Source organism: Leucopleurus acutus (genome assembly GCF_964270905.1).
Source record: "Leucopleurus acutus genome assembly, chromosome: 3".
Classification (NCBI taxonomy): Eukaryota; Metazoa; Chordata; class Mammalia; order Artiodactyla; family Delphinidae; genus Leucopleurus; species Leucopleurus acutus.
The window spans coordinates 82,637,414-82,664,514 of record NC_139145.1 but is presented as its reverse complement, the minus strand read 5'-3'; the positions used below and the strand labels follow the sequence as shown (position 1 = coordinate 82,664,514).

Sequence of the window (27,101 nt, the reverse complement as noted above, 5' to 3'; positions counted from 1 at the left end):
AAGTCCTTCTGACTTCATCTAAGGAGGAGATACATTACTGACAGGCCCAAGCCCCTTATTTTAAAATGATGTCACTAATGTGATTGTCCAGGGGCATGGACTCCAAAATATCTTCGGCTCCTGTATAGCAAGTTTGTAATTTTAATTGTTAACAAAATAAAGTTCTCCTTTTGTGCCAATACCAATTTCTTAAAATAGTGCACCTGGCTAGCATTTATTTATTTATTATTTTAAAATTTATTTATTTATTTATTTTTGGCTGCATTGGGTCTTCATTGCTGCACGCGGGCTTTCTCTAGTTGCGGCGAGCGGGGGCTACTCTCCGTTGAGGTGCGTGGGCTAGCATTTAGAAGTTATGACCTAGAGCTCGCCATGATTGCTAAAAGTCACCTACCTGTTATGTATTTTAAAAATCTGCACTAACACTTGTGGACCATTCATGCCATACTGAAGCTGATTTTCTACTTTATTTTTTCAGTTGTTCATGGTGGACAATGGAGCAGATGACTGGAGAATAGCCATGACTTATGAGCGTATTTTCTTCATCTGCTTGGAAATACTGGTGTGTGCTATTCATCCCATACCTGGGAATTATACGTTCACATGGACGGCCCGGCTTGCCTTCTCCTATGCCCCATCCACCACCACTGCTGATGTGGATATTATTTTATCTATACCAATGTTCTTAAGACTCTATCTGATTGCCAGAGTCATGCTTTTACACAGCAAACTTTTCACTGATGCCTCTTCTAGAAGCATTGGAGCACTTAATAAGATAAACTTCAATACGCGTTTTGTTATGAAGACTTTAATGACTATATGCCCAGGAACTGTACTCTTGGTTTTTAGTATCTCATTATGGATAATTGCTGCGTGGACTGTCCGAGCTTGTGAAAGGTAAGTTTGTTTCTTTTCCTGAGAACATAATTTGTCTTATGGTGTCCTTGAAAGTGGGAGAAAGAATGCATTTTAGACTAGAGGTATGTAGAGACTCGCTCTTGAAAATCTGGGGTTCTCTAATGTGCTTCTTTTAAATGAGTGTGACAGAACTTTTCTTAAGATACCTTGCATACAGCAATGTCTTGATGATTATGTATTTTCTTTTCTAAGTTAATCAGTTTTCAGTAGAGGGCTGCCTTTATAATTCTTGTCAAAACTTGGAGACCTACAAATTGCATAGGAGACTTCCATCAGAAACATTTGTTTAACGGTAATACTGAATCATTTTGGCACCTCTTTGGTTATAGTATTGATTATTGTTGAGACAGAAATCCAGTGGAAAAGTGGGGATGCAAGATGTCTGAACTTCAGGGAATGTCTCAAAGTGGTTTGTTGATTGTAGTGCCTATTTATAACAGCGTTCACGTGATTACTGGTAAGGGGCTTATAGGTGTATATTTGGTTTTATTGACCTCTCAACAGTTAGTGAAAAGAGACTGTGTGTATTTGTTTTATTGTCTGAAGAGCTCTGGTGGTGTAGAGCCTAGACACGGTCTCAGAACTCAGAAACTGTTCAGTGAGTCTAGGTTAATCAGAGCATCTGTGATGTTAACCTTGCCATTTAACGAACAAGCAAAAATAGATTTGTTATGTAAACAGGAGGAACTCTATCATAATGAGGGGGGAACCTCTTGTGACCTTGGTGAAGAAAATTCCAGTTGAAATTAGCAATAGACATATAGGAATGACTTAGGAGTTTATAGAACTGTTAAATATTAGGATGTTGGTGTTTGTAGTAGCTAGGTATTTTTAAATTTAGTTTTTGAAAATCAAACATTCATATACACACACACAAATAGTTTAACAAAGGAAATATCTGTATGAGAATTGTTGCAAAAATAGCAAACTCAGAACACACCTCACCCATTTCTACTTTCCAGAAGCAATCACTTTAAATTCCTTCAGCCATTTCTTTAGTAATTGCTTTCCATATTTCTAAATGGCATTGCTTATATGCTACCTTTAGATTTTTCATCTAGATTTTTAGGGAAATTGGAGTTTTAGTTTTCTTTCACTTTCATGTACACACTTTCCCGAATCTACCCCCCAAAAAAGTAATTTTTCTTCTCGGTAAGTTATGTAAACACCAATAATCCATATTGCATATTTACATTATTATGACTATGCGAACTGCACTTGTAGTTGAACTATGTAGTATACTATAAACATTTTGCCTTTTCTGCACATTTTTAAAATTTTCTCTGGAATTAATTGCCTCTTTTTATTTGCTCAGTTTTCTATATTGGATTTATATATTGGGGAAAATCTATCCATTTCACCTTGAACTTGAATTTCTGGAGACTTTGTAAACTGCTTCTCCATCGTATTGGGGATTTCCTTTGCCTTGTTTGTATGTTGAGTACCTTTTTTCTTGAACCTCATTTCTCCCTCTTTCTTCATTTATTCCCTCATTTTGGAAACTCCATCTTCCAGTAGTTTCTGAGGAAAGGTACTGGGTAAGAGAGATATTTTTTGAGACCTTTCAGGTATGGCAGCATTCATTCTTGTCTCTTGCTTCATTGATCACTGGGCTGGATAGAAAACTCTAGATTGAAAAGCACTTTCTCGAAGAATATTGAAGACTTCATTTTCTTCTGGCATCCAGGGTCCAGTAGTCTGATGCTATTCTCATTTTTTAATCCCCCCCTTTTTTTTTCTGGAAGCCTTTAGAATCAGTGATCTAAAATTGCACCAGGGTATATCATGGTGTTATTCTATTTTAATCCAGTGGGCCTGTTCAATCTTGGAATTAATTTCCTTCAGTTCTTGGAACTTTTCTTGAATTATTTAATGATTCTTGTTCCTGTTTTTTTGTTTATGGATATTGGCCCTCCTCTATTAGTTATTTCTTATTTCCTTCTGTATTGTCTTCCATCTCTGTTTTCCCTTCATATATAGAGTTAACTTCAATTTATCTTTCAAATGCTTTCTTCTGGAATTTTATTTCTTCTTTACTGTGTATTAATTTTCAAAGTCTCATATTTGATCCTCAAACGCCCATTTTTTAAACTAGCATCATGCTTTTTTTCATAGATGTACTGTTTTATTTCTCTAGAGATGTTAATGATAATGTTTGAAACTTTTCCCTTTGTATATTTTTTGTTTCCCCAAAGATGTATTTTTCTGGGTTTTTTGTTTGTTTGTTTTTGTTTTGGGCTTCTGTCTGTTTTAGAAGCTTTCTTTAAGTATTTAAGTAACCTTAGCTGTCCACTCATACTTAAGATTGAGGCACTAAAGACCTGATTAGAAGCTTTCTGTACACATCTAGAACTTGTCGACTGTGGACTTCACTACAGGGTAATTTGGGTGGGTGCATGGAACACCGGTTTCAGTATCTTTACGTATTTTTATTTTTTTCTGAACAATCCAACTGGCTCATGGGAAGTGTTTTTACTGTCCTGCCATGAAAGTGGATGTTTGGGTGGCAGTGTTCTGGGAACTGAAAGATGGGGCAAAGAAGGGGTTTCAGCAGTTAATATGTTAATGTGTATTTGTCTTCCTAGTTGCAGTGGAATAGGCTTCCTCTCTCCAGTGCTTAACGCCCTGCAGTCAGCCCATAGACCTTGTGTTTTACCTCTCCAGACGATATATTTGCAGACTTCTTCCAGGTTGGCAAAAGGTATTACCAGTTACACAGAGTGGAAGAGGGAATCTAGATGTCTAACTGCTTTTATGCGGTATTTGAACCTGTCCTCACGTTGAAAGCTCTGTCATTTATCTCCTCTCATAGAGGTACTGGTGCCGAGAATTCCTGACTCTTTGGTGTGTGTGTGTGTAGGCAGGGGCAAGGTTGCTGGTTCTCAGTGCAAATATGGTTGCTTCCTGACTTTTCCCCACTGCTGGTCTAGAATTCTCCTTTCTCAAGCTATCACTGGTCAGCTGGCTTTCTAGCTACTTTATTACCGTATTGGCACTCATAACCCCTGTGGGGTTGTGCTTTTTTTGTTTGTTTTCTAGTCATTTTAAGGGGGTCTAGGGAGGGAGCTGAGGCCAGCATGTTTGGTGAGTCCATCTGCTTTTATGAGAAATTTTGTAGTGACAAGTTTTTAATATTATGTACCTGAATCTCTTTTAGAACTTCTCTACATAAATATGGCATTTGAGGGATTAAAGTTTTTCCTTTTAAAGAAAGGTAGACTGCTTATGGTAATGCTTTGTTTCCTAGCAATCATGATATTTAGAGGCTTGTCATATTTTCTGGAGCAGCTGTACCTATAAAGTTACAAGAATAAATATGGAAAACCTCAGTTGATACACCTATTTAGTTTATGAAGATTACTCTTCCTTAAATGTTGTGCATAACAACATAACAATGGAGATAAAAGCATAATTGAATAACACATACACTTATATGGGTGGTCCCTAGTGCATATGCTTCCCAAGGGCCAATTCAATAACACAGCTTCAAAATCGTGCACATGTCATTCATTTTCTTTTCAAAATCGTTCATCTTAGCTTTTTAACCCATTGTCCCTAAACACAGAAAGACGGAGGCAAGCTGTGCCAAACCTTCTCACATCCCAAAGTATGTGTGCTTTTTAACGCGCTGAGATCGTTAGGTGACGGATCATCCTTGTCTTCATATAAAAAGGCAGGAGAAAGTGAAAATTGTCTGTTTCATATCAAGAATGAGAGTCTGCAGCCAACAGTTACCTAAAGGGAACAAATCCATGGGTCGGGGAAGGGAAAGAGCCCACAGCCATGATTGGGACAATCATGGGATTTAGTCCCAGTAGGTACAATTTAGGGGCTCGGTGACCTCGGGTCAACCAGCTTGCTTCTTTTTGCCTTGGATTCTTCATTGCAAAACTACATGGATTGATAAGCTTTTCTCTTCCAAAGATACCATTTTATAATTGTACAAGTGTTGAGAAGAAAATCATTAACCAACATTGTGATAGTGGGAGATTTTCCACATTCTGTTTTTCATTAAACTTCCCATTTTGCTACACACAATCTCTAGACTGTAATGTGTAAGGTACAAAGATATTTTTAAAATTTACTTTGTTTTTCCAAGTTAATTTTGAACATGCTGTAGCCTGCATCTTTCATTTCCTTAGATGTTTACTCTCTGGCCTTCCTTCTGGCCATCCATCCTTCTTTCCTTCCTTTCCTTTCCTTTGTGAAATCTGCAATACTTAAATATAATACACAACGCACTTATTATTTGGTTTGGAATTTGGATTTGAATGAGCTCCACCAGGTCCATCTTTGATTCATCCAAATATTCTTTCCCTATAAAAGGGGATTCACACCTGACAGAAATTTTCTTCTTAGTTTATTAGAATAACTCTAAAAATATTTTTTAAAGGAGAGAGATTTTGAGAGAGAGAGAAAGGCAGATGGCTTTCTGGAGCAGTTTGTTTGGCAAACCTATCTGTCTCCTTCTACTGAGCACAGCACATCTAGAGGTTTCTGGAAAATATTATCCACTAATGAGGAGGGCATCCTATAGGAGGCATCTATTCCTGACAGTATTACTTTCCCTGGCAGATCATGTACCTCTGATTTACCTATAAGTTATAAGAACTCTTTTTTTCTTTTCTTTTTCTTTCTTTTCTTTTTTCCCTCTCTCCCTCCCTCCCTCCCTTCCTTCTCCCTTTCTCCCTTCCTTCCTTTCCCCCTTCCTCCCTTCCTTCCTTCTTCCTTTCTCCCTCCCTCCCTCCCTTCCTTCCTCCCTTCTCCCTCCCTCCCTCCCTTCCTTCCTTCCTTCCTCCCTTCTCCCTCCCTCCCTCCCTTCCTTCCTTCCTTCCTCCTTTCCTTCCTCCCTTCTTCCTTCCTCCCTCCCTCCCTTCCTTCATCTCTCTCTCTCTCTCTCTCTCTCTTCCTCTCTTTGATAAGAGGAAGCAGAGCAGGAAGTGTCTGGCATTATTTCTGTGCCCTACACTTGTCAGGAGGAGGCTGCCCCAGACCAGATTACAATATCCCTTCTCTCTCTGATTCTGGTCTGGCCTTGTGTTGAGGTGACATCAGGCCTGCAAAGAACACTCCCTTTTGAAGCAGCCTGGGAAGTGTGGCCTGAGGCTGTTCAGGAGAAACTTCAGGAACATTTACATCTTAGAAGAAGTCTGACTTCCAGAGCTTGTGGTCCTGAAAATTAGGAATTACCCTATCCTGACCTAATCTTTTTGAGGCTTCACTGGCTCTGTAAAGATGGCATAGGTGAGTTGTTCATCCCAAAGTGTGTTTCACTAGACACTGTTTTGGAGGAAGGTTAGTAGCTGTTTTACAAGGGGTAGGACTGGATACTATGGGCCAGTGCTGTATTACATAAAGAAAAGTGTTTTTTTTTTTCTTTTTTACTTCTCAGAGCATTTAATATGTGAATGTGCATTGAGAATATCCAAGAGGGGAAAAGAACATTTATTTGGCCAACATAGTACTATGTCAACACTGAAGTTTCCAAAGGTTATAGAAAGGGGTTGTAACTTTCTATACAGTTTGAGAATTTTTAGAAATGTTTCTTGGTTCAATATATTCTTTTTATTTTTGCTACAAGTTTTATAATGTGGGAGAGGAGCCAACTTTAGGATGGAGAGGAAGAAAGGGAAAGAAAGGCAAACTGGGAACTTCGTTTGGCAATGTTACCAAGCAGAAAAGTGACATTGTAGAAATGTGTAATAAACTAGACATGCTGGCACTGTTTCTGTGTCTGGAAAAGATTCCTTTAGTTAAGACATTAGTAGCTAAAAACACTCTTTTTAATCATCTCATTGTTTTAAACTAAGAGCATTTGTGTGCATTAACTAATAGGCAGTAGTTAGAGTAAATTTTCTAAAAATGACTTAAGAATGCTTTGCTTTTTTTTCAAAGGGGGAAAATTAGAGAAGCAAACAATGAAATTTATTTTGAATAGCTTCTAATAATCTAAACTGCATTTTAGGCGGATTAAGAATAAATTCTTTCCACCACTAAAAACAGATGGAAACACATTTGGTATTTATTTTTTAATTTTCCAAGGCAGCCTGAGGAGTGGAGTTTGAATTGTGTTTAGAATCTACTATTCAGTGTCTTAAAAGCATGTTTCATTTCTTCCATTAATCAATTTAGCCTTTTTTTTTTAAACTCTGTCACTAATGGTCACATTGCATTCTTATTAATTGTTTGGAAGGTGATTTCTGAAATGCAGTTGAAACTTATTTTATTATAACATAGAATGTTATATCCTATGTCAAATCATGCCCCATAATGAAACTTTATACAACATATATTTCATATAAAATAGCTGTTTTTAGCACAAGAATTGGTTATGTCTTCAGACATCAGTATTATGAAGGAGGACTTGCTAAGGAAAGTCGTTGTAGGATTAGAATATCTTATTTTGTAACTAAACAGGTTTTTACACTTTTAGCACCAATTCATAGAGGACATCTGATTTAGGCCTCCATTTTCTATTGAATATGGGCCCTGAATATCATCTAAATTTTGTACATACTAAGGTGAAATGAATACCCTTATTCCTCAGAACCAATAAGGCCAAATTATAGAATGGTAGTTATTTACATCTAGGAAATTAATTAACCATTGTGGTGGTTACCATTTTATAAGTAGGTGTGAACCTGTTACTCTCAAATCATATACATTTGTGACTTCCTCTATATAGAGGAAAATTTTACATAAAACTGAACTTTAAGTTTCAATATGTGATAAACTATTTAGGATGATTAAATGATGTAAGTTCTAAGTTTCACGTTTCAAAAATGTTTTCATTTGCTTTATTTTTTTAATGTGATATAAGCCAGTTTTTCAAGGAGGAGAGGTAGCTGGGATCTGAAAGTTTCATTTGTTCTATTTATTTATTTTTTTATTATTTATATAGGATCACATGTAGGGGGATGCGAAATGAGAGGCTACACTTTTAGAACACGAGCTTGTTTTCTTGATCTGCCGTCTATGATTTACTTCTTACATTTTTAGGAGACTCACTCAAAGGCCTGCCCTTTTTCAAGCCCTGATCCCCAGAGATGCCTCATTTCCTGTTGATTTACTTAAATTTGAAGCATGTTACTTGTCATCAAGTTTCTTCAGTAGTTGTAAAAGTAGTCATAAACTATGCCTCCTGCTGGCACCTTGCTTTATTACAGTATCCTGGATAATTAGATTATTTCTTACCACTTCAAGTTTCAGCTGTTGCTAGGTAAAGTCTACGCGTTTCATCAATGGCTTTGTAATTTGTGGATGATGGTCATGTAATACCTTGTAAACTTATACTTCCAGGGTCTGATTCATACATACAGATGTAGCATTTTCAGGCCCATAAATGAGTCACAACTTTAAAATGGGCCCTTTCAAGTTATAAAAGTCTGCAGTTTGAAAGCATTCATCATGCATCTGTGCCTTGCAAAGCATCAGTGCTCAATGTAATGTTTGCCAAATAAATTGGTTGTTAGAGTCTTACAGAAAGCAAGCCAGTGCTCTCTCAAGCGCGATTTTCTCTTCATTCCTATGTACATAGGGTTTGTTTTTTGGTCTACCTCCTGAGACAACAATAAGGATTAATATTTGTTGCCAAGATGCTTTGAGATTCTGTTCCCATGAGTACAGTTTGAAAATACCAGCAATGGTTATGTTCAAGCAGAAAAAGTGAGAAGCCGAACAGCTTAGAAATCCAACTTCGTTGACCTAGTCGGTTCATCACAGTCCTCCCATCCTGACATCCATGCCAATGTCCAGATTTTATGCAGTATGGGTTCTGAGAGTCTTCCCATTTTGGAAAACCCTTTAGGTCATCCATATAGTACATTACACAGGGTGTGTGTATGCAGTTCTGGTCAGCGTCCTCCTTCTCTCCAGCTTCAGAACCACTGTGCCAGATAAAAAGAAAGAACATAAAGTCTAAATGTAGAGGTCCTGACATTCAAGCTATTTTGTCTTTAAGAAAATTAATATAGGTCTTAGACATCAATGGGGCTTGATTGGCAAAAACTCAAGTGTTCCCTACTTGCCTGAAGGATTTTCTACGTTCTGTTTCTTTTTAAAGTTTATATCCTTTATTTATTTATTTTTACATCTTTATTGGAGTATAATTGCTTTACAATGGTATATTAGTTTCTGCTTTATAACAAAGTGAATCAGTTATACATATACATATGTTCCCATATCTCTTCCCTCTTGCATCTCCCTCCCACCCTCCCTATCCCACCCCTCCAGGCAGTCACAAAGCACCGAGCCGATCTCCCTGTGCTATGCGGCTCCTTCCCACTAGCTATCTACCTTACATTTGGTAGTGTATATATGTCCATGCCTCTCTCTCACTTTGTCACAGCTTACCCTTCCCCCTCCCCATATCCTCAAGTCCATTGTCTAGTAGGTCTGTGTCTTTATTCCTGTCTTACCGCTAGGTTCCTCATGACATTTTTTTTTCTTAAATTCCATATATATGTGTTAGCATACGGTATTTGTCTTTCTCTTTCTGACTTACTTCATTCTGTATGACAGACTCTAGGTCTATCCACCTCATTACAAATAGCTCAATTTCGTCTCTTTGTCATTTTTATTCTATATTGGAGTATAGTGGGTTTACAATATTGTGTTAGTTTCGGGTGTACAGCAAAATGACTCAGTTATACATATATCAATCCTTTTTCAGATTCTTTCCCCATATAGGTTATTACAGAATATTGAGTAGAGTTCCCTGTGCTTTACAGTATGTCCCTGTTGATTACCTATTTTATATATAGTAGTGTGTACATCCAAACTCCTAGTTTATCCCTCCCTCCCACCTTTCCCCTTTGACAAGCATAAGTCTGTTTTCAAAGTTTGTGAGTCTGTTTCCATTTTGTAAATAAGTTCATTTGTATCTTTTTTTAAGATTCCACCTATGAGTGATAGGTGGAATCTCTGTCTGTCTTACTTCACTTAGTATGATAACCTCTAGGTCTATCCATGTTGGTGCAAATGGCATTATTTCATTCTTTTTTACAGCTGAGTAATATTCCATTGTATATATGTACTACATCTTCTTATCCCTTATATCATTAATTTTTAATGTTACTGTATTGCAAAATAGCACTAGAATAACAAAAGAAATTGAAGAACAAAAAAGTGCCTTTATATGTGATAAAATGTACAAATTTTGAACATTTTATAGAGTTTGGACAAATCTGCCTTCTATTATAATGTTAAACTTTTATAGCCTTAGTACAGTTCAGTGGGCTTGCTTAGTGTTATGAGAATTCAGTTAGGGAATGAGGTGGGTGTTAGAATTGTATCCCAGAGCTGGTGTTGTGGTATAGAGCACCTACTGTTCACAGGAGGGCTGCTTGGCTTGACTCCCTTCAGTGGGACTGGATGAACTGTGTCCCTCCTGCTTGCCAACCTGCCCGACCAGAATCTGGTCTATTGATGCTTCCTGAGTCCCCACAGAGGGGATTGTCAATCCTTGAATTCCCCCAGTCTGCCATTTTCAGACCTGTTTTGTCCCTGATTCAGAATCCCATGGATTAATAAATAGTCTGATCACTGCCAAATTCCTAGCGATGTTGGAAAAGGCCCAGTCATCAAATATTTTAAACGTAGCATGGTGGCGAAGTCAAAGCCATTTTGAGTACATGGCCATTATTCAATAAATGTTTGGTGAATAAATAAAGGAATAAAAAAACTTCACACAGAGTTCCACCATAATTTTTGGCTAAAGTATAAAAAGAAATGAGGATTCTTGTCATGCTTGTGGGTTTCTTTTTTAACAACTTTACTGTGGTGTAATTTATATACATATTTTAATTGTACAATTCAATAGTTGTTAGTAATTGTTTACACCTATGCAGTCATCACCACTATTGAGTTTTAAAACATTTTCATCGCCCTCCCCAAAATCTTGTTCCCATTTACATTAAGTCCCTGCTCCCTCCAGTTCCAGGCGACCACTGATATGCTGTCTGTCTCCATAGATGGGCTTTTCTGAGTGTTTCATAGAAGTGGAATCAGATAATATGTAGTTTATTTTTGCATCTGGATTCTTTTACTTAGCTTAAAGATTTTAATGTTCAGCCACGTTATATAGTATGTATATAGTTGGTTCCTTTTTACTGATGAATAGTATTCTGCTGTAAAGATAAGCCACATTTTGTTCATACATTCACCAACTGATACACATTTAGTCCCTGTTAGGGGCTATTATGAATAGGATTACTGTGAACTTTGGTATAGAAATCTGTGTATGAACATATGTTTTTGTTACTCTTAGGTAAAACACTTAGGAGTGGCTGCACCATTTTACATTCCCACCAGCAATCAGTAATATATGAGGGTTCAAGTTTCATCACATTTTGACAACATTGTCAGTCATATACATATATATGGATATATAACACTGTCAGTCATATGTGTGTGTGTGTGTGTGTGTGTGTGTGTGTAGTCTTATATAATTATATAACCTTTCTAGTGAGTATAAAGTGGTATCTTATTGTGGTTGTAATTTACAGTTCTCTAATGACTAATGATGATGAACATCTTTTCCTGCGGTCATTAGCCATTTGTGTGTCTTCTTTGGCAAAATGTCTATTTAAATACTTTGCCCATTTTTAAATTGGGTCATTTATCTTATTAAATTTTAAGAGTTCTTTATATATTCTAGCTACCGGTTCTTTATCAGGTATATGTTTTGCAAATATTTTCTGTGACTTGTCTTTTCATTTTCATTCCTGTTTGTTTGAACATGTAGAAGCCATGTATACTTGCCTTTCTCTAAATCAGCCTTGTCTCCCAAAGCCATACAAGAAGAAAGCCACCTACACACACATAGGGGTCTGTGAGCTCTTTGAAGAGACTTGAATCCCTTAAGTTTGCTGCTTCATATGCTTCTCCTTCCTGCCCTTTTCCTACCCTGAAGTCTTGCTTTTCTAGTAACCACTATTTTCTAATAACAGGAAGAGAGGAAGAAGAAAGGGAGATGGTTTTTCAGCTCAACTACCTTTGTAGTTCTTACATTGCTTTAATGACTGTAGTACTATGAAAAATTAAGTCCAGACACTATCTGTCATTTTTACACTTAGGGTGAAGATGTTCCTGACTTGCCTCCCACAGGGATACTTAAGATTCTTCCCCCCCTCCTCCAGTTGAGGCAATAATTTGATTTAATTGATTCACAGCTCTCTTCATGACCAAGGGCAAACATTTGTAACATGTCTGACCCCGTTTTAGGGATGAAGGTAGAGACTGTTAAAAACCAAGCTCCCTCTCTTCTTTGTGTAACCTCGCTAGATTTTATGACAGTCCACAGTCATGACTTTGGAAGAGTGATGCTCTAGCCATGGGCTACCTGACCAGATGACCCTTGTTTGACTATCCTTCATAGGATGCTTTGTATCACAGTGACAGGATATCATAGTAAAAATCACAGGGACATGGCAATTGATATTTGACACTCAGTATTTCACATTGGCTCAGGGGCAAAAGATTTTTGAGTGACTAGTACCTACTATCTTTGTGTTCATGTCTCTTCTTATAGATTTCATGTTCTAAAAGCTATCTGTGTTACATAAAATATACTCTTTTAGTTTATCAAATTGTATTTAATATTCTAACAGAAGATGCAATTTAAAAATAAGTTTTAGCAGACTTTGTGATATCTCTTGTTGTAACTTTAAAACCTCTTAGGAAACGTCATGTAAGAATGATGGCCTGTAAGTACAAAAGCCACAATGTAAGGCTGAAAGTATTCAGCTTGAGTTGGATTGGCAGAAAATATCTTTTGCCAGTGAACATAGTGGAAACTTAAATTTAGTAACCTTCTTGATTTAAAGAAATGATTCCCTACCATTGCAACAAAAAGAATAAAATACCTAGGAATAAACCAACCTAAGGAGGCAAAAGACCTGTATGCAGAAAACTATAAGATACTGTGAAAGAAATCAAAGACGACACAAACAGACGGGGAGATATACCATGTTCTTGGACTGGAAGAATCAATATTGTGAAAATAACTCTACCACCCAAAGCAATCTACAGATTCAATACAAGCCCTGTCAAATTACCAATGGCATCTTTCACAGAACTAGAACAGAAAATTTTACAATTTGTGTGGGAACAAAAAAGACCCCAAATAGCAAAAGCAATCTTGAGAAAGAAAAACAGAGCTGGAAGAATCAGGCTCCCGACTTCAGACCCTACTACAAAGCTACTGTAATCAAGACAGTATGGTACTGGCACGAAAGCAGAAATATAGACCAATGGAAGAGGATAGAAAGCCCAGAGATAAACCCACACACCTATGGTCACCTAATCTATGACAAAGGAGGCAAGAGTATACAGTGGAGAAAAGACAGCCTTTTCAATAGTGGTGCTAAGAAAACTGGACAGCTATCAATACATGTAAAAGAAAGAAATTAGAACATTCCATAACACCATACACAAAAATAAACTAAAAATGGATTAAAGACCTGAATGTAAGGCCAGACACTATAAAACTCCTAGAGGAAAACATAGGCAGAACACTCTTTGACAAAAATCACAGCAAGATCTTTTTTCACCCCACCTCCTAGAGTAATGAAAATAAAACCAAAAATAAACAAATGAGACCTAATGAAACTTAGAAGTTTTTGCGCAGCAAAGGAAACCATAAACAAGACCAAAAGATAGCCCTCAGAATAGGAGAAAATGTCAACAAGTGAAGCAACTGACAAAGGATTAATCTCCAAAATATACAAGCAGCTCATGCAGTTCAATATAAAAAAAAAACCAATCTAAAAATGGGCAGAGGACTTAAATAGACATTTCTCCAAAGAAGACATACAGATGGCCAACAAACACATGGAAAGATGCTCAACATCACTAATCATTAGAGAAATGCAAGTCAAAACTACAATGAGGTATCACCTCACACTGGTCAGAATGGCCATCATTAAAAAAATCTACAAGCAATAAATGCTGGAGAGGGTGTGGAGAAAAGGGAACCCTCTTGCACTGTTGGTGGGAATGTAAATTGATAGAGCCATTATGGAGAACAGTATGGAAGTTCATTAAAAAACTAAAAATAGAACTACCATATGTTCCAGCAATCCCACTAGTGATCATATACCCCAAGAAAACCATAATTCAAAAAGACACATGCACCCCAATGTTCATTGCAGCACTGTTTGCAATAGACAGGACGTGGAAGCAACCTAAATGTCCATCAACAGAGGAATGGATAAAGAAGATGTGGTATGTATATACAGTGGAATAATACTCAGGCATGAAAAAGGAATGAAATTGGGTCATTTGTAGTGACTTGGATGGACCTAGAGTCTTTCATACAGAGTGAAGTAAGTCAGAAAGATAAAAACAATTATCATATATTAACGCATATATGTGGAATCTAGAAAAATGGTATAGATTATCTTATTTGCAAAGCAGAAATAGAGACACAGACGTAGAGAACAAACATGTACACCAAGAAGGGAAAGGGTGGGGTGGGATGAATTGGGAGATTGTGATTGACATATATACACTATTGATACTATGTATAAAATAGATAACTAATGAGAACCTTCTGTACAGCTCAGGGAACTCTACTCAATGCTCTGTGGTGACGTAAATGGGAAGGAAATCCAAAATAGAGGGGATATATGTATACATATAGCTGATTCACTTTGCTGTACAGTAGAAGCTAACACCACATTGGAAAGCAACTATATTCCAATAAAAATTAATTTACAAAAATAAAGAAGTGGTTCCCAATATTTCATGTGATTGGGTATATTAGTGATCATAAGCTCTCTGTTTTTGAACAAAACTGGGGACAGGCTAGGTATCTATGGAGAATTATCCTGAATCTCCACTTGCCATTATTTTGAGGTAGTCTTATGCTTGTATCTTAGAAAGCAGCACGGAATGAAGCATCCAATACAGAAAGATCAGCTTTGGTTAGTAATTTTAATCTGGTTTAGTGGTGGCCAGCCCTTAGAATTTCTGACTTGTTCTAAGTCTGGAAAGGGATGAGTTTCTGAGATTTACTACTGTTATTATGGTAGTCTGCCTACTGTGCTTTCTAGTAGTAAGGTAGTTTTTTTTTTAATAGTTTCTAAGAAGCTCAGGATTGTCAGTGTGAAGTGAGAGGCCACTCTGTCAGGTTTTGTATTCCTGTTTAAAGATTCCCCATTTCTGAAATACTGATAGCTTTTGCTCCTCTTCTCATCCACTATTCACCTCCTGTGTCATCTGGATCCCTGTTCTTTTAGCCCTACTAAGGTCATTGGCATTTCTCATGAGGGAACAGGTGTTTGGGGTAGGAGTGTGATGGTGCATGGTTGGATGGTAAAGGGAATGAAGGTGCCATGATAGGCAGGTTTGATGTGGTCTTGAGGAAGAACCAGGAAGGCAATTGTAGTCATTTGTCACTGGCATAATATGCTCAAAACTCTTATCTGATCCTGGTGAGGTGAGGGGATGAGTCTTCTCTCTACTTTAGAGGTATTCTTTGAGTGTCTGTGGTATTCTACACTCTGTGCAAATGGGGATATGAAAGGCCCACGTGAACTCAACTCCTCAAAGATAAAAACGATATCTAGTACCATCTGGAGCCCTACAGCCCAGAGATCTTTAGTATCTGGGTCAGATGAGACCCTACGAGTCACCTAATTCTGTCAGGTCAAGAGCAATACCACTATCATAGCTCCATGAGGACCTATAAGGGAAATAGTTCCACACCAATGTGTACCCATCAGTCAGAAAAATAGAAGGCTGTTTTGTAACAGTTCACGAGTGACTTCATGTATTAAAGTTGAACCCTACAAGAGTCATTATGAAGAATACTACTAATGGGAATCGTGTATGTTAAATGTGGAAAAAAATTCTTACATCTTTATTTTATCATCTTCTGGAAACTGGTTCGTTGGCAAGTAATTAGAGTTTTACTGTTTAGTAAGTTAACAGAGGTTAATGAGGAGCTCTGTGTTAATTTAAAATTTCTTTGAAGCAGGGGTAAAAGTAGCACTCGGTGAACTTTTGGAGTGCAGGCACATTGGTCTTGGAAATCTGAAACCTTCATTATGCGCTGGACCGACAGGCAGAAGGCCTCAGGGAAACGTGACAGGCATGGTACAGCACTGCTTGAAACGCTTCTCAGTGTTCAGCCTGAAAGTATTTCCATTGACTCTGCGGGAGCACACAGACTTCTGACAGAGCTTCTTGGTCTTTGATCTTGGGCGTTGCTTTATGGGCTCTCAGCGTCTGTGTGGCTCTGATCACTGACTGGGGTTTGCAAGGGGAAGGCAGAGGGAACCCCACCCCGAGGTGACATTAGTGAGGGAGCTCCACAGTGCAGAGAACCATAGGGACAGAAGTTAGTGCCCCTAAAGCAGCATTCCACCTTTCCTTTCACGAAGCTTCCCATATTCTAAGATCACTGGTGTTGTCCCCTGTGCCACTCAACTTCAGTCCTGCAGTGTGTTTCATGTCACAGGTACTTCCTGAAAGCCTCCTGAACAGTAATAGATAACCTAGCACTACTCCTGTGAGGAATGTACACAGCAAGTACTGCTCCCCTTGGTCTGCAGAACTTCCCAGAATCCTGACCACAGCCTTCTGGATAAAAAGCCTCATGAGTTTTAAACGACCAGGATTCACTTCCTCATACGATCATATCACATCCTTCAGTGCTGTGCTTACTTAACAAGTCCAAGTAGGCTCTTTGAAAGATAGCAGATTTTTTTCATGACCCTTTAACCAGTTTTACTTTTTATTAGAGGTCTTATCTGGATTAGTCTTTGTCTTAATTGGTGGTTCTTACTGACAAGTTGTTATAGCGACAAATATTAGGTTGAATGGAGGAAATGAAAATATTCTTTTCAGGATCCTGAGATATCTAAAGCAGGGCTTTGTAAACTGTGGCCCATGAGTCAGATTTCACCCATGCTTGTTTTCAAACAGACCACAATAAGAACAGTTTTTACCTTTTTAAATCACTGGTTGGGGAATATTGTATGGAAGAGACCATATGTGGTCTGTGAAGCCTAAAATATTTACTATCTAGCATTTTACAAAACAAGTTTACTGACCCCCAATCTTAAAGAAACATCATTTTTGTCAAGTTTGTTTCAAGCACAATGTGATAGTATCAATTACAAAGGACTTTTCTAATTTTACTTTGAGGTTCAGACAATGAATTTATATTTGCCACAGCTTAAATCAGGAAGGTTTTTTTTTCAAATAATCTTTATAAAATATTTAGGACTAACTATAAACTACTTCTGGTGACCAAGGATCAAACATTGACATTGGCTCAAGTATTAGGTACCAGTATCATACAGCTGTTAGTCAGTGACCCAAGCTATATTGACCAGTACTAGGTAGATGCCAGCATAGTTTATTTTTAATGTACGTTAAAAAAAAAAACTACCTCCAGTGTCCACCTTAAGATAAGGCAGCAAGATGTGAAAGAAGTCCTTTGATTTGTCATGGGGTCTAGTCTCCTGGGTTTTGACTTCACTGACCTTGGGTAACATCAGTAGAAACACTGAGTCATTAAGAAATCTAATCTGGCCATTGTGGAGGAGTGGATCTTGAGACAGACTTAGAATTGAAGCTGTTAAAATGTGGTCCTTGGCATAATGACTTTCCTTTGCCTAAGAAAATCATCTAAAGTCTTCTTGCAGTACTGTTCTCCACAATGTGTAAACAGCCGTGGGTCCAGCAGCGGCTCCATGCTGCCTACTGTTGGTACCTTTAAGAGTCAAACAGTCTTTATTCTGTTATATAATGGAGGGTCATCCTAACAAACCATGATTGCCCTTGTTTTATAGTCTCTGCTTCCAAATGCAGGACTGGTTCTATCAAGTCAGCTGATGGTACTTAACATGGGTCTTCCCATTTGACTTTCTTATACGAATCTCTTCTAAGCCATCTCATGAGGTTTGCTTGCTATTTCTCTTAAGCTATTTCTCTTTTCCCTAAATATCATATGCATTTCTCAGGAGAATGTAAAGGAAGAAGCTATAATTTGGCTAAGATACCAGCTATCTGGGACAATATCATGGTTGTGATAACATTTTTATATTAAATTAAGAAAGCATTCACGAAACGGGTTTTATAGGATATCCAGAACTTTAATGACATTTTAGCCTGACAAGAATTTCATATTAGTGTCAAATCACACTTCCCCCCTCCCCACCTCCTCATTCCATGTGATCCTTCACAGTGGCTGTAGATCTATCTTGTTTCGGCTGCACCTGCTCTGGCCCCAGAGGACTATCTTTTCATAGCAGTTTTCAAGCTAGGTAAAAATAATGTTCCTCTTCCTTACCCAGTGTTTTTGATGGGCAGTTTTTTTCACATTCTGAAGACAGATAGGTGGGATGTGACTAAAAATTGCAACACGCTTCTTTCTCCAAACAAGTTTATTTTTTGAATGCTGCAGATTTTTGTACCTTTCCAATACAGCCTTAAGTTTTCTTAAGCACTTTCCAATCTATTTTGCACATAGCCTTGGATGTTCTGATTTAAGCATATATTACATTTCCTTTTTATAGACTGTCTTTCTTGCAAAGGAAGAAATCCTTTATGGTTACTAGTCAACCAGCCTATGTAGGTGAAATTGTAAAGAAAGAAGAGAAAAGAAAAAAAGCCAACATGTGGGTTAAGTCTCGTTAAGGTAGATTGCATTTTAAAATAAGTATCTGTAATTTGTCCACTTTTATTCAAATTGAAATTAATTTTCTTGGTATGTTTTGAAAGACAGCACAGTGTTTGAACCACCTGTATGCTTCCCAGTTTTTCATTATCAGTATTTAGTCACTGGCAGTCTACTAAAACCATTCCATTCTGCTAATGAGTCTTTTCTAAAATCACGACTGGGCATGAAGGGAAAGCATGACTCAATCAGAAGGAGAGCTCTTGCTGCTCCAGTTGGCATCTCCATATTAAGGAGATTGTTTAGATGTGTCTTAGTCTTCCATAAAGCATAGAAACAGGCTGTGTGTGTGCAAGACTCTTAAGAACCAGGAATGGCTGAGTCTTCGCAAAATAATAATAATAATCAAATTATATACATTTATAATCTGAGTACCATCTTTTCAGTACCCTTCGGATCAGTGTGAGGTCGGTCCTTCTTGTCATTGTGGCTCCATGGTGATGAGGCCAAGTCACTAAGCCTGACTGTGTCGGCCCCTGGAGCTTGCTTTGGGCACAGGCATAAGCTCTTTTCTCTGAGCAAACGTGAGCGTCATGAGATGGGCCATCATCAGAGACTTATAGATGGTTGGCACAGAACTGACTGGAATGGTTCAGAAAGCAAGTGCTAAGGCCAGTTGGCATCTTGCCAGGCAAATGATTAGCGCTTTTATAATCATTAAGAGTCCATGGTTCTACGAGTCCATTATTTAAAAATAATGGAGCTTATTATTATTGATTAGCCAGATACTGTCTTAGGGGGTGAAAGTCACAAATCATACACTGTGGCAAATACAGTTGAAACAGAGAAGTACACACATCCCCAGTACCCGGCACACGAGCTGGCACACAAAGCTGGTGTCCAGTAAGTTCATTTACTGTCAGTTGCTAGTCACCTGAAGCAAAGCAGCAAGGCTTGTGTCCCTGTTTTCACGGAGTGTGTGGTGTAACTGATCACAGCTCAGCTCCTCCAGGGCAGAATGGTGGCTTTGATTCTCTGTGTGCCTGGTACCAAGCATAGAACCTGGAACCACACCAGCCATCAATAAATAGTTGTTGGATAAAAGAATAAGTGGTTGATTCTAATTTTTAAGGTCCTTTCTTCAAGTCCCCAGACTTAAGTAGATGGGAACACAGCTCAGCACCTACTCATTCCCACCGAAAAACAACACACACACACACACACACACACAACAAACAGGCAAAAAAAAAAAAAAAAAGCCAGAATCATATGAGTTTAAATGAGGAGACTAATAAAAATCTATTCTCTTCAGGGACTTAGGAAGTGTTTCATAAGTTGTTTACCGCTCAATAAGCTCGAGTTACTCTTATTTATATTAAGACCAATTTCTAAAGCTACTCATTTATTAAGAGAAAAAAAATGCTACCTATGGGTTCTGGAGCAGACAATGAGATAAGATCAAAAATCCCCACTCATTACTCATTTACAAATATATATATATAGGCATTTTCAATATCTATATTGGGAGCAGAAATATATAAATGGCATAGTTTTCGCCCTGTAGGAATTTACAATATAGTAGGGTAAATGTGTGAACAAACTCTAACATGAGAGAGGATAAAATAAGCACCCTAGCCGAAGGACAAGCACATGGATCAGTAAATGAGAAGTTAAACACTTACGGGAAGACTTCCCAGAGAAAACATTTGATTCGGGACTTCAAAATAAATAGAATTTCAGCCGGTCAAAAAGTGAGGAAGGCTAGTGCAGATGGAAAGAACAGCATAAATAAGGGTACGGAGCAGGGGAAGTACAGGGCAGAGAGGCCTCTGTGTCCACAGCAGAGGATTTATGAAGAAGGGCTGTGGTTGGAGATTAAGCCCATTTGGGTCTGAGGCACAGGAGAGTGAGGAGTCTGGATTTTCGTCTATAGCTCTGTTCCTTTATACCTCCTTTGTAGTGCTGTGTCCCCTGTATTATTTTTTATGAGAACCTTTACTAAATCGGCATTTATTTTTCTTGAGTACCTTTACTTTAAAAGGAAATTTACTATCACTCCGGTCAATAGTAAACCCATATTACTTGCTCTAAATAAGTCCAGAAAACTCAATACAGTTATTAAATTCTAATTTGACACTGTTCCTTCGCTACTGCTCTGAGCTGAGCCTATAGGCTTGTTAAAAAGAGATCGGCAGATGTCTAAGGCCTGATCTTGACTTACTGACGCTAACTGATGCTTTTTCTTAGACATATGGAAAGGATCACAAGAAGATCCAAATGAAAGTAAATGATTAAAATGATATTCCTGAATCCCGAGTCTCTGTGCTAGTGAAATTCATCTCAAGTACCTCCTGAAACTTTGGCCTGTGTCACTGCCTACATCTTACACTTTCAGAAACTCTGCTAGAGACACTGGAGAGGGCCTGACATGTTTAGGTATCTGAGTAATGTAAACGCTGCCTGCACTTTAGTAGGAAAACCCTGGCAGCCTGTTGTAAAGGGCTCTGGGAACAGGAAAACCAGCCAAGAGCCTATCACGGAATCTAGGCCAGAAGCAAGGGGCCCGGACTAAGAGACCATATTCTTCCCTGTGCCAGGTGCTGAGAAGGTGGTACCCAGTGATGTGTGGGGGTCAGGGAGAAGGCTGGGAGAACAATCTGAGGTTCTAACTTGTGTGAAGTGGTGAGTGTTGTGGGGATTTAAAGATACACTGAATACAGGAGGAGAAAGTTGAAGAAGCAATGAAGGGGTTTTTTTTGGAGATGCCAAAAAGATGTCAAAAGAAGAGAATAAGGTGGTTAAGACCAGCCTGGTCTTCAACTAAAGAGATGGAAATAAGGGAAGAGGGGAAAAGAAGTTAAGGCTCAAAAAAGGAAAATTAAGGGAATTCTGATCAGATGACCTTTGGTCTCTGTGAAATGGAAGTTAAAGCTACGTGTGGAAAGCAAGCTTGGTGGAGAAATGACAATAATCTAAATTCAGTAAGTGAAAGATAATGCAATCTGTTCTACCCAAGGCCTAGGTATGAATAAGGAGCTTTACTGTCGTATTACAAACTCTGCATAGATCTCAAAATATTACAACGTCAGATTCACATGACAACTCCTTAGGACATTCAGCTAGGAATGAATATGCTCTGGTTCTTGCACATGTCTGAAGGGTCCCACCTTCCTAATTCTGAGTGACATATACCAACAATCCAAAAATGTACACATCTATGTGTCAGAGTCACAGGATTTTGGAATTTGAGGGACGGGAGGGACTTTCAAGTTTACCTTGCCAACTATTAATTTAATTCTTAAATCCTGCCAACCAAACAAAGGGTCATTCAAGCCATGCTTGGAACCTCAAAGGATATCCTTATCAACTCCTGAAAAAAAAAAAAAAAAAACTATTCTAACCTCGGACCAACTTATTCTATTTTTAAATATACCAAAATTTGATAAAACAATTTTAGTGCCTTTACTAGCTGGCTAAATCTGAGTTTCTTGGTGTCGTCTCCTTCCTGGCCCCCTGCCGCCCCTCCATCCCCGCCTTCTTGAATCCCACTAGAGCAAGAAGTAAGACTCATGCTATGCTGACACCTTGTTTCCTAGCAACAGAGTTTATTTGATACAAATATGGGGTTGTTTCTATTTGATGATGTTTGGAATATTTTAATTAAATATTTATAGTGAAATACCGTTTGAATACAGAGTTTAAGATGCATTGTGTTTCTCTCTTCAAAGCTTCTAAAACGTTTTCGTCTCTAAGCTTCTTAAGCATCTCTCCTCATTTTCTACCTGGGATGATACTGCTATGGCTATTCATGTTGGACCCATCAGACCGTGAGCTCTCTAAGACACTTATTTCTCTTTCACGCATTGCTTCAATTATCCACCCGTCAGCTACATATGACGGCCCGTGCCGTGCCAGGGTCTCGTCCAGGGCCAGGTTGAGAAGGGTGACAGGTTCCTTACATTCTTCCCACTCCTCTGTGGATGAATCAGTAGGCCTTACCCAGTGCTGGGCACACTGTACCTACTCCATAAATAGCTGACAAATCAGTAGAATGTGTTGGAGAGCAGTTTGGAGGATGATAAGCTCTTTTGCTTCTGGGTAAGAAGCGGGAGACAGGTGCTGCAGCCCTACCTCCTATCTCAGACCTCACAGAATTTAAGGTTTTGACACACATTGAAAAACAAAAAGTTGTGCCCCGTACCTAGCCTTGGGGATGTTTGAGTGCCACAGAGATGAAGAGGTGGCTCAGCAAGCAGGGGGAAGGAGCCAATGCTGATCACCCTCGTCCTCCATCCTGCCCACCAGTCAGCAGCCCTTTCAAGTTCTGCCTTTTACTTGCCTGATGAGCACGTGATTTCTGCTTGAGGTCACCTTGACTTGCAGAGCAGCTGAGGCTAAAAGAAGAAAAACTGGTGGTAAAACACTTCTTTTCAAAAATATTTGAAGGGACGGCTGAACTGGGGACACAAGTGTGGCCAAGTGCAGGGTTGAACTCTCTCCTCTAGAGCTGTAGGAAGCAGGGGAAGTTGGTCCACGTGTATCCCTGGGCCACCTGTCCCGAGCATTTGTCATTCTCTTTCTACCCCTGCTGCTTGCACACCATTGGCAGCTCGATGAGACAAATTCCAGAGCTAGACTGTATTTTCTCTCTAACAATAGCATCTGCTTCAGACCTGTCACAGGGTCCCTTTCCTATCTGATGCCACCTTCACTCTTCATTGTCCTGATAGCAGTAGTTCTGTCTGTTGACTCCTCAGGACAGAGTTGTGCTTTATTTCACAAAGGGACGGAAGGACTTGCCATGCTCTGAGGATGAGTCTTCAGTCTGCTTATTCAGCCTCTGTAAAACTTAGCAAATAATGCTTTTTTCCTAAAAATAACTGGAAAACAAGGATTTTCTTATTATCCTCAGTCAGGAAGAACTAACCCTGAACTTTGATTTACAGGGGAAAAAAGGAAAGGGTCACATCCCTTTGGTTATGCCCATCAAATGATTGTATATGGCTATATGTAAACTGTTGTCTCTTTAAAAGAGCTACTGTGATTTGATTCCATAACTTTATTGAAAAGTTCAGCTAGTAGAAGAAATGGAAAAAGCAATAAAGCTTGTCCCATAGCCACTTCTAAATGTATAACAGTCTCTTTTGCATTAAATATTATTGCATTAAATAATAATAGTCTCTTTTGCATTAAAGGAGTTTTTAAAAAATTCATCTTGAATTATGTTAAGGCACAGTGGTAGAGTATGTTTTGCTTTTCCTTAAATTTTCACAAATTCAAAAGGGTGTATACATTTTTATAAGGATTTTAGCTGGACATACTACCTATCAATACCTAAATATGCTTGTAGCTCCATTCAGGGCCTCCTTCCTGAGAACTGAGGTTAAAAAAAAAATACACATCCAAAAGAGATCTGATTTACTCATGGGCAAACTCACCGGTTCAGTCCCTCCCAGCTCCAATACTGTGCTTTTTGCTCTGTGACGGTTTAGAGGCTGTCAGTAGGAGCTCTAGAGATGGGTTCTCAGTACATTGATCAAGTTTTGTTGCTCCATTTACATTATTTAGCCCAGTCTAGCTACATGGGGTACAGGGATGCATTATGATAAAGAATAATAGTTCCCATGTTCTCAGGGAAAGGTGCATATACATAGATTAACTACTAAGACGTCAGCACCGTAAGAGAAAGATCTTGACGATGCCTGGTGCCCAGTCATGCTCATTAACTCTTTGCTTAACAACCCTGGAAAACAGACATCATTATCCCGTACACCCTCAGTAGGGGTGATGGCACCTTCAAGGGGGTGAACATTGGTTCTTGGGGGATGAACAAATTCTGCTCTTTATGTATAAAATTCAAATATACATGAAATAGAAAATCAGACCTATGTTAAAATCAGGCCTGTGTTATTACAATATCATGTCGGTGATTAGGTTAAAAAAGGCTTCTTGATGTATTGAAATGCAGATTATCCTAAAGATGGAGCTAGACAGTCTGTAACTCAGAAAGTTAAGGTGGTCTGACTTTGGTTGAATCCACACTGACTGATCCCGAAGACCACTGTGCATTGCGAACTTGTTAGCTGGCTTTGTTGGCTGTCTGGGAGGGGTTAGCAGCGCAGGCTTTAGCAGCTTTGGATTATTCTATTATGTTCAAGGAGTTTACCCAAATGTTGATAGAGGCACAGAAGAAGCAAGGAAGGGAAGCTCCCAGTGTTTGTAAGTAGGTTGTTGCCATGTGCAGATAAATGTCCTGCAATGGTGCTCATGCTAAATTCACTTTACTTGTTTCTATGATAGCCAAGATGGATTTTTAAAAGGCATTTTAGGGATTCTGAATCTGCATTGTAGATTTAAGGCTCCTGTACACACTTTCGGCCTGTCATTGGTGTAGGTTAAATCCACATAGGCAGATCATTGTACACATTTGCTTTCTTCTGCTCATTCATTCTCAACCCTTGAGACACTTAATGCACCCGAACATAGGAGCCACTGAATTCTTTTTTCTTTAATTGAAGTATAGTTGATTCACAATATTAGTTTCAGGTGTGGAGCAAAGTGATTCTGATATATATATATTCAGAAATATATATATATATATATATATATATATTTTAGATTCTTTTCCATTCGGTTATACAAGACACTGAATATAGTTCCCTGTGCTCTATAGTAGGTCCTTGTTTATTTTGAATATACTAGTGAATTCTTATCATTGAGTTCTTGTGATAATGCTATTCTTATCTCCAGCTAATGACACAGGTGGAGGTGATTTGTAAGAATGTCATTGCAGTTTTGGATCCTCTGTGTATATGTAGCCAGAACCTCTGGGTTGTGTTTATTGAGAGTGAGACCCAAGAACAGCACACCTCCTTGGTGACACGTGCTTGTCCTCAAAGCCTCCCCACGGAGGTAATTTGCACTCAAGTCACATAAGGACACTCGGTCACAACACCTTTGATGTCCCCGGCTTCTAATGCTCCAAGTTAAGAGCAGATTAGCAAGGGAATCGCAGTTAGGGCATTTTGGACGTAATAATGAACGTAATGATTCAGCACGGGAAATTTCTAGGATGTGCAAGGAAAAAAGGGCAAGGGGCGGGTGGCCCTGAAATGGAATGGATTTAAAATTTCAGAGCCTACCAGGCTGATCTTCAGAGAACTGCAAAGGGGAAATATGCTTACATTGCAGCAGCAGTGTTCCAGGTTAAGTTGAAGAATACCGTGGCAGTCGCAGGTATCCGACATTGGAATCAGTTATCAAGGGAAGTAATGGCATGGCCTCTTGAAGGCTCTTTAAATATAGGATTGATTTCTTATCTGTCTGGAAAGACGTTGGAACAAGTCTACCTTGAAAATAAATACAATTTGCTGAAGGTTTCTTATGTCCAGTGAGTCTCCGATCTTTTTTGAAGAAACTTATCTGTATTGAGTTAAAGAGAAGCAACATGGTGGTTATAGCACAGAACCTGGAGCTCCATGGACTGGCTCTGAATCCCAGCTCTGCTGTCTACCAGCTGTGAGATCCTGAGGAACTTACCTAAACTTCTCTGGGCTTCAGTTTACTCAACTGTAAAGTGGGGGTAGAATGGTACCTACTTCATACAGGTGTTCTGAGGATTCAACAAGTTAATATTTTTAAATGCCGTATAAGGGTTTATTAAAATAAAAACTTTTGAAGACTTATTGTGTGAAGAGTTTAGGTATCTTCATTTAAGAAATTAGAAAGACACTTTTATCCGTGCTTTTGAAGTTGTATGCATATATTACTATCTCCTATCCACTAGCAAATTATTTAAATAAACTTTGGCATGCTTTTAAAGCGTGTCATGTTTAGAGATGCAGATATTTGCACAGTGTGTTTGAATTGTCAGGAGAACCCAAAAACACAAAACCTGCCCCACTTTGATACTTTTGGCGCTTTGACAGCTATGGGTCAGATGTTGTGTTAGTGTTACATTTAGTAACCTAAGCGGGCTGCCTCTGAGGATCCTGCTTTTCTGGAAGCTTTCTTATGTGTTTTCCACTCACACACCTCAATTACCTTCTCACTACAGCAGTTGCTGGGGTCCTTCTTCTCCTGGTTTCTGCTCCCAGACCAGTGTTTCTCTCTCCTTGCTCCTTAAAAGACCCCAGCACTTTTTTTTTTAAACATCTTTATTGGAGTATAATTGCTTTACAATGATGTGTTAGTTTCTGCTTTATAACAAAGTGAATCAGTTATACATATACATATGTTCCCACATCTACTCCCTCATGCGTCTCCCTCCCTCCCACCCTCCCTATCCCACCCCTCTAGGTGGTCACAAAGCACCAAGCTGATCTCCCTGTGCTGTGCGGCTGCTTCCCACTAGCTATCTATTTTACGTTTGGTAGTGTATATATGTCCATGCCACTCTCTCACCTTGTCACAGCTTACCCTTCCCCCTCCCCATGTCCTCAAGTCCATTGTCTAGTAGGTCTGTGTCTTTATTCCTGTCTTACCCCTAGGTTCTTCATGACTTTTTTTCCCTTAAATTCCATATATATGTGCCAGCATACAGTATTTGTCTTTC

At 38.7% G+C, this 27,101-nt stretch overlaps 1 protein-coding gene across 2 annotated transcripts in view; it reads left to right on the top strand.

Annotated features, from left to right (window-relative positions):
* The window catches only part of KCNN2 (potassium calcium-activated channel subfamily N member 2), a 186,989-nt gene that overhangs the window by 44,229 nt on the left and 115,659 nt on the right, over positions 1-27,101 (top strand). Inside the window, exon 3 of one of the 2 annotated variants that reach the window (XM_082835503.1) lies at positions 479-897. The exons of the other annotated variant lie outside the window; for it this stretch is intronic. Within the exon in view, the coding sequence (XP_082691629.1) occupies positions 479-897 (419 nt within the window). The remainder of the gene's footprint in view (positions 1-478; positions 898-27,101) is intronic. 2 annotated transcript variants of the gene reach the window in all.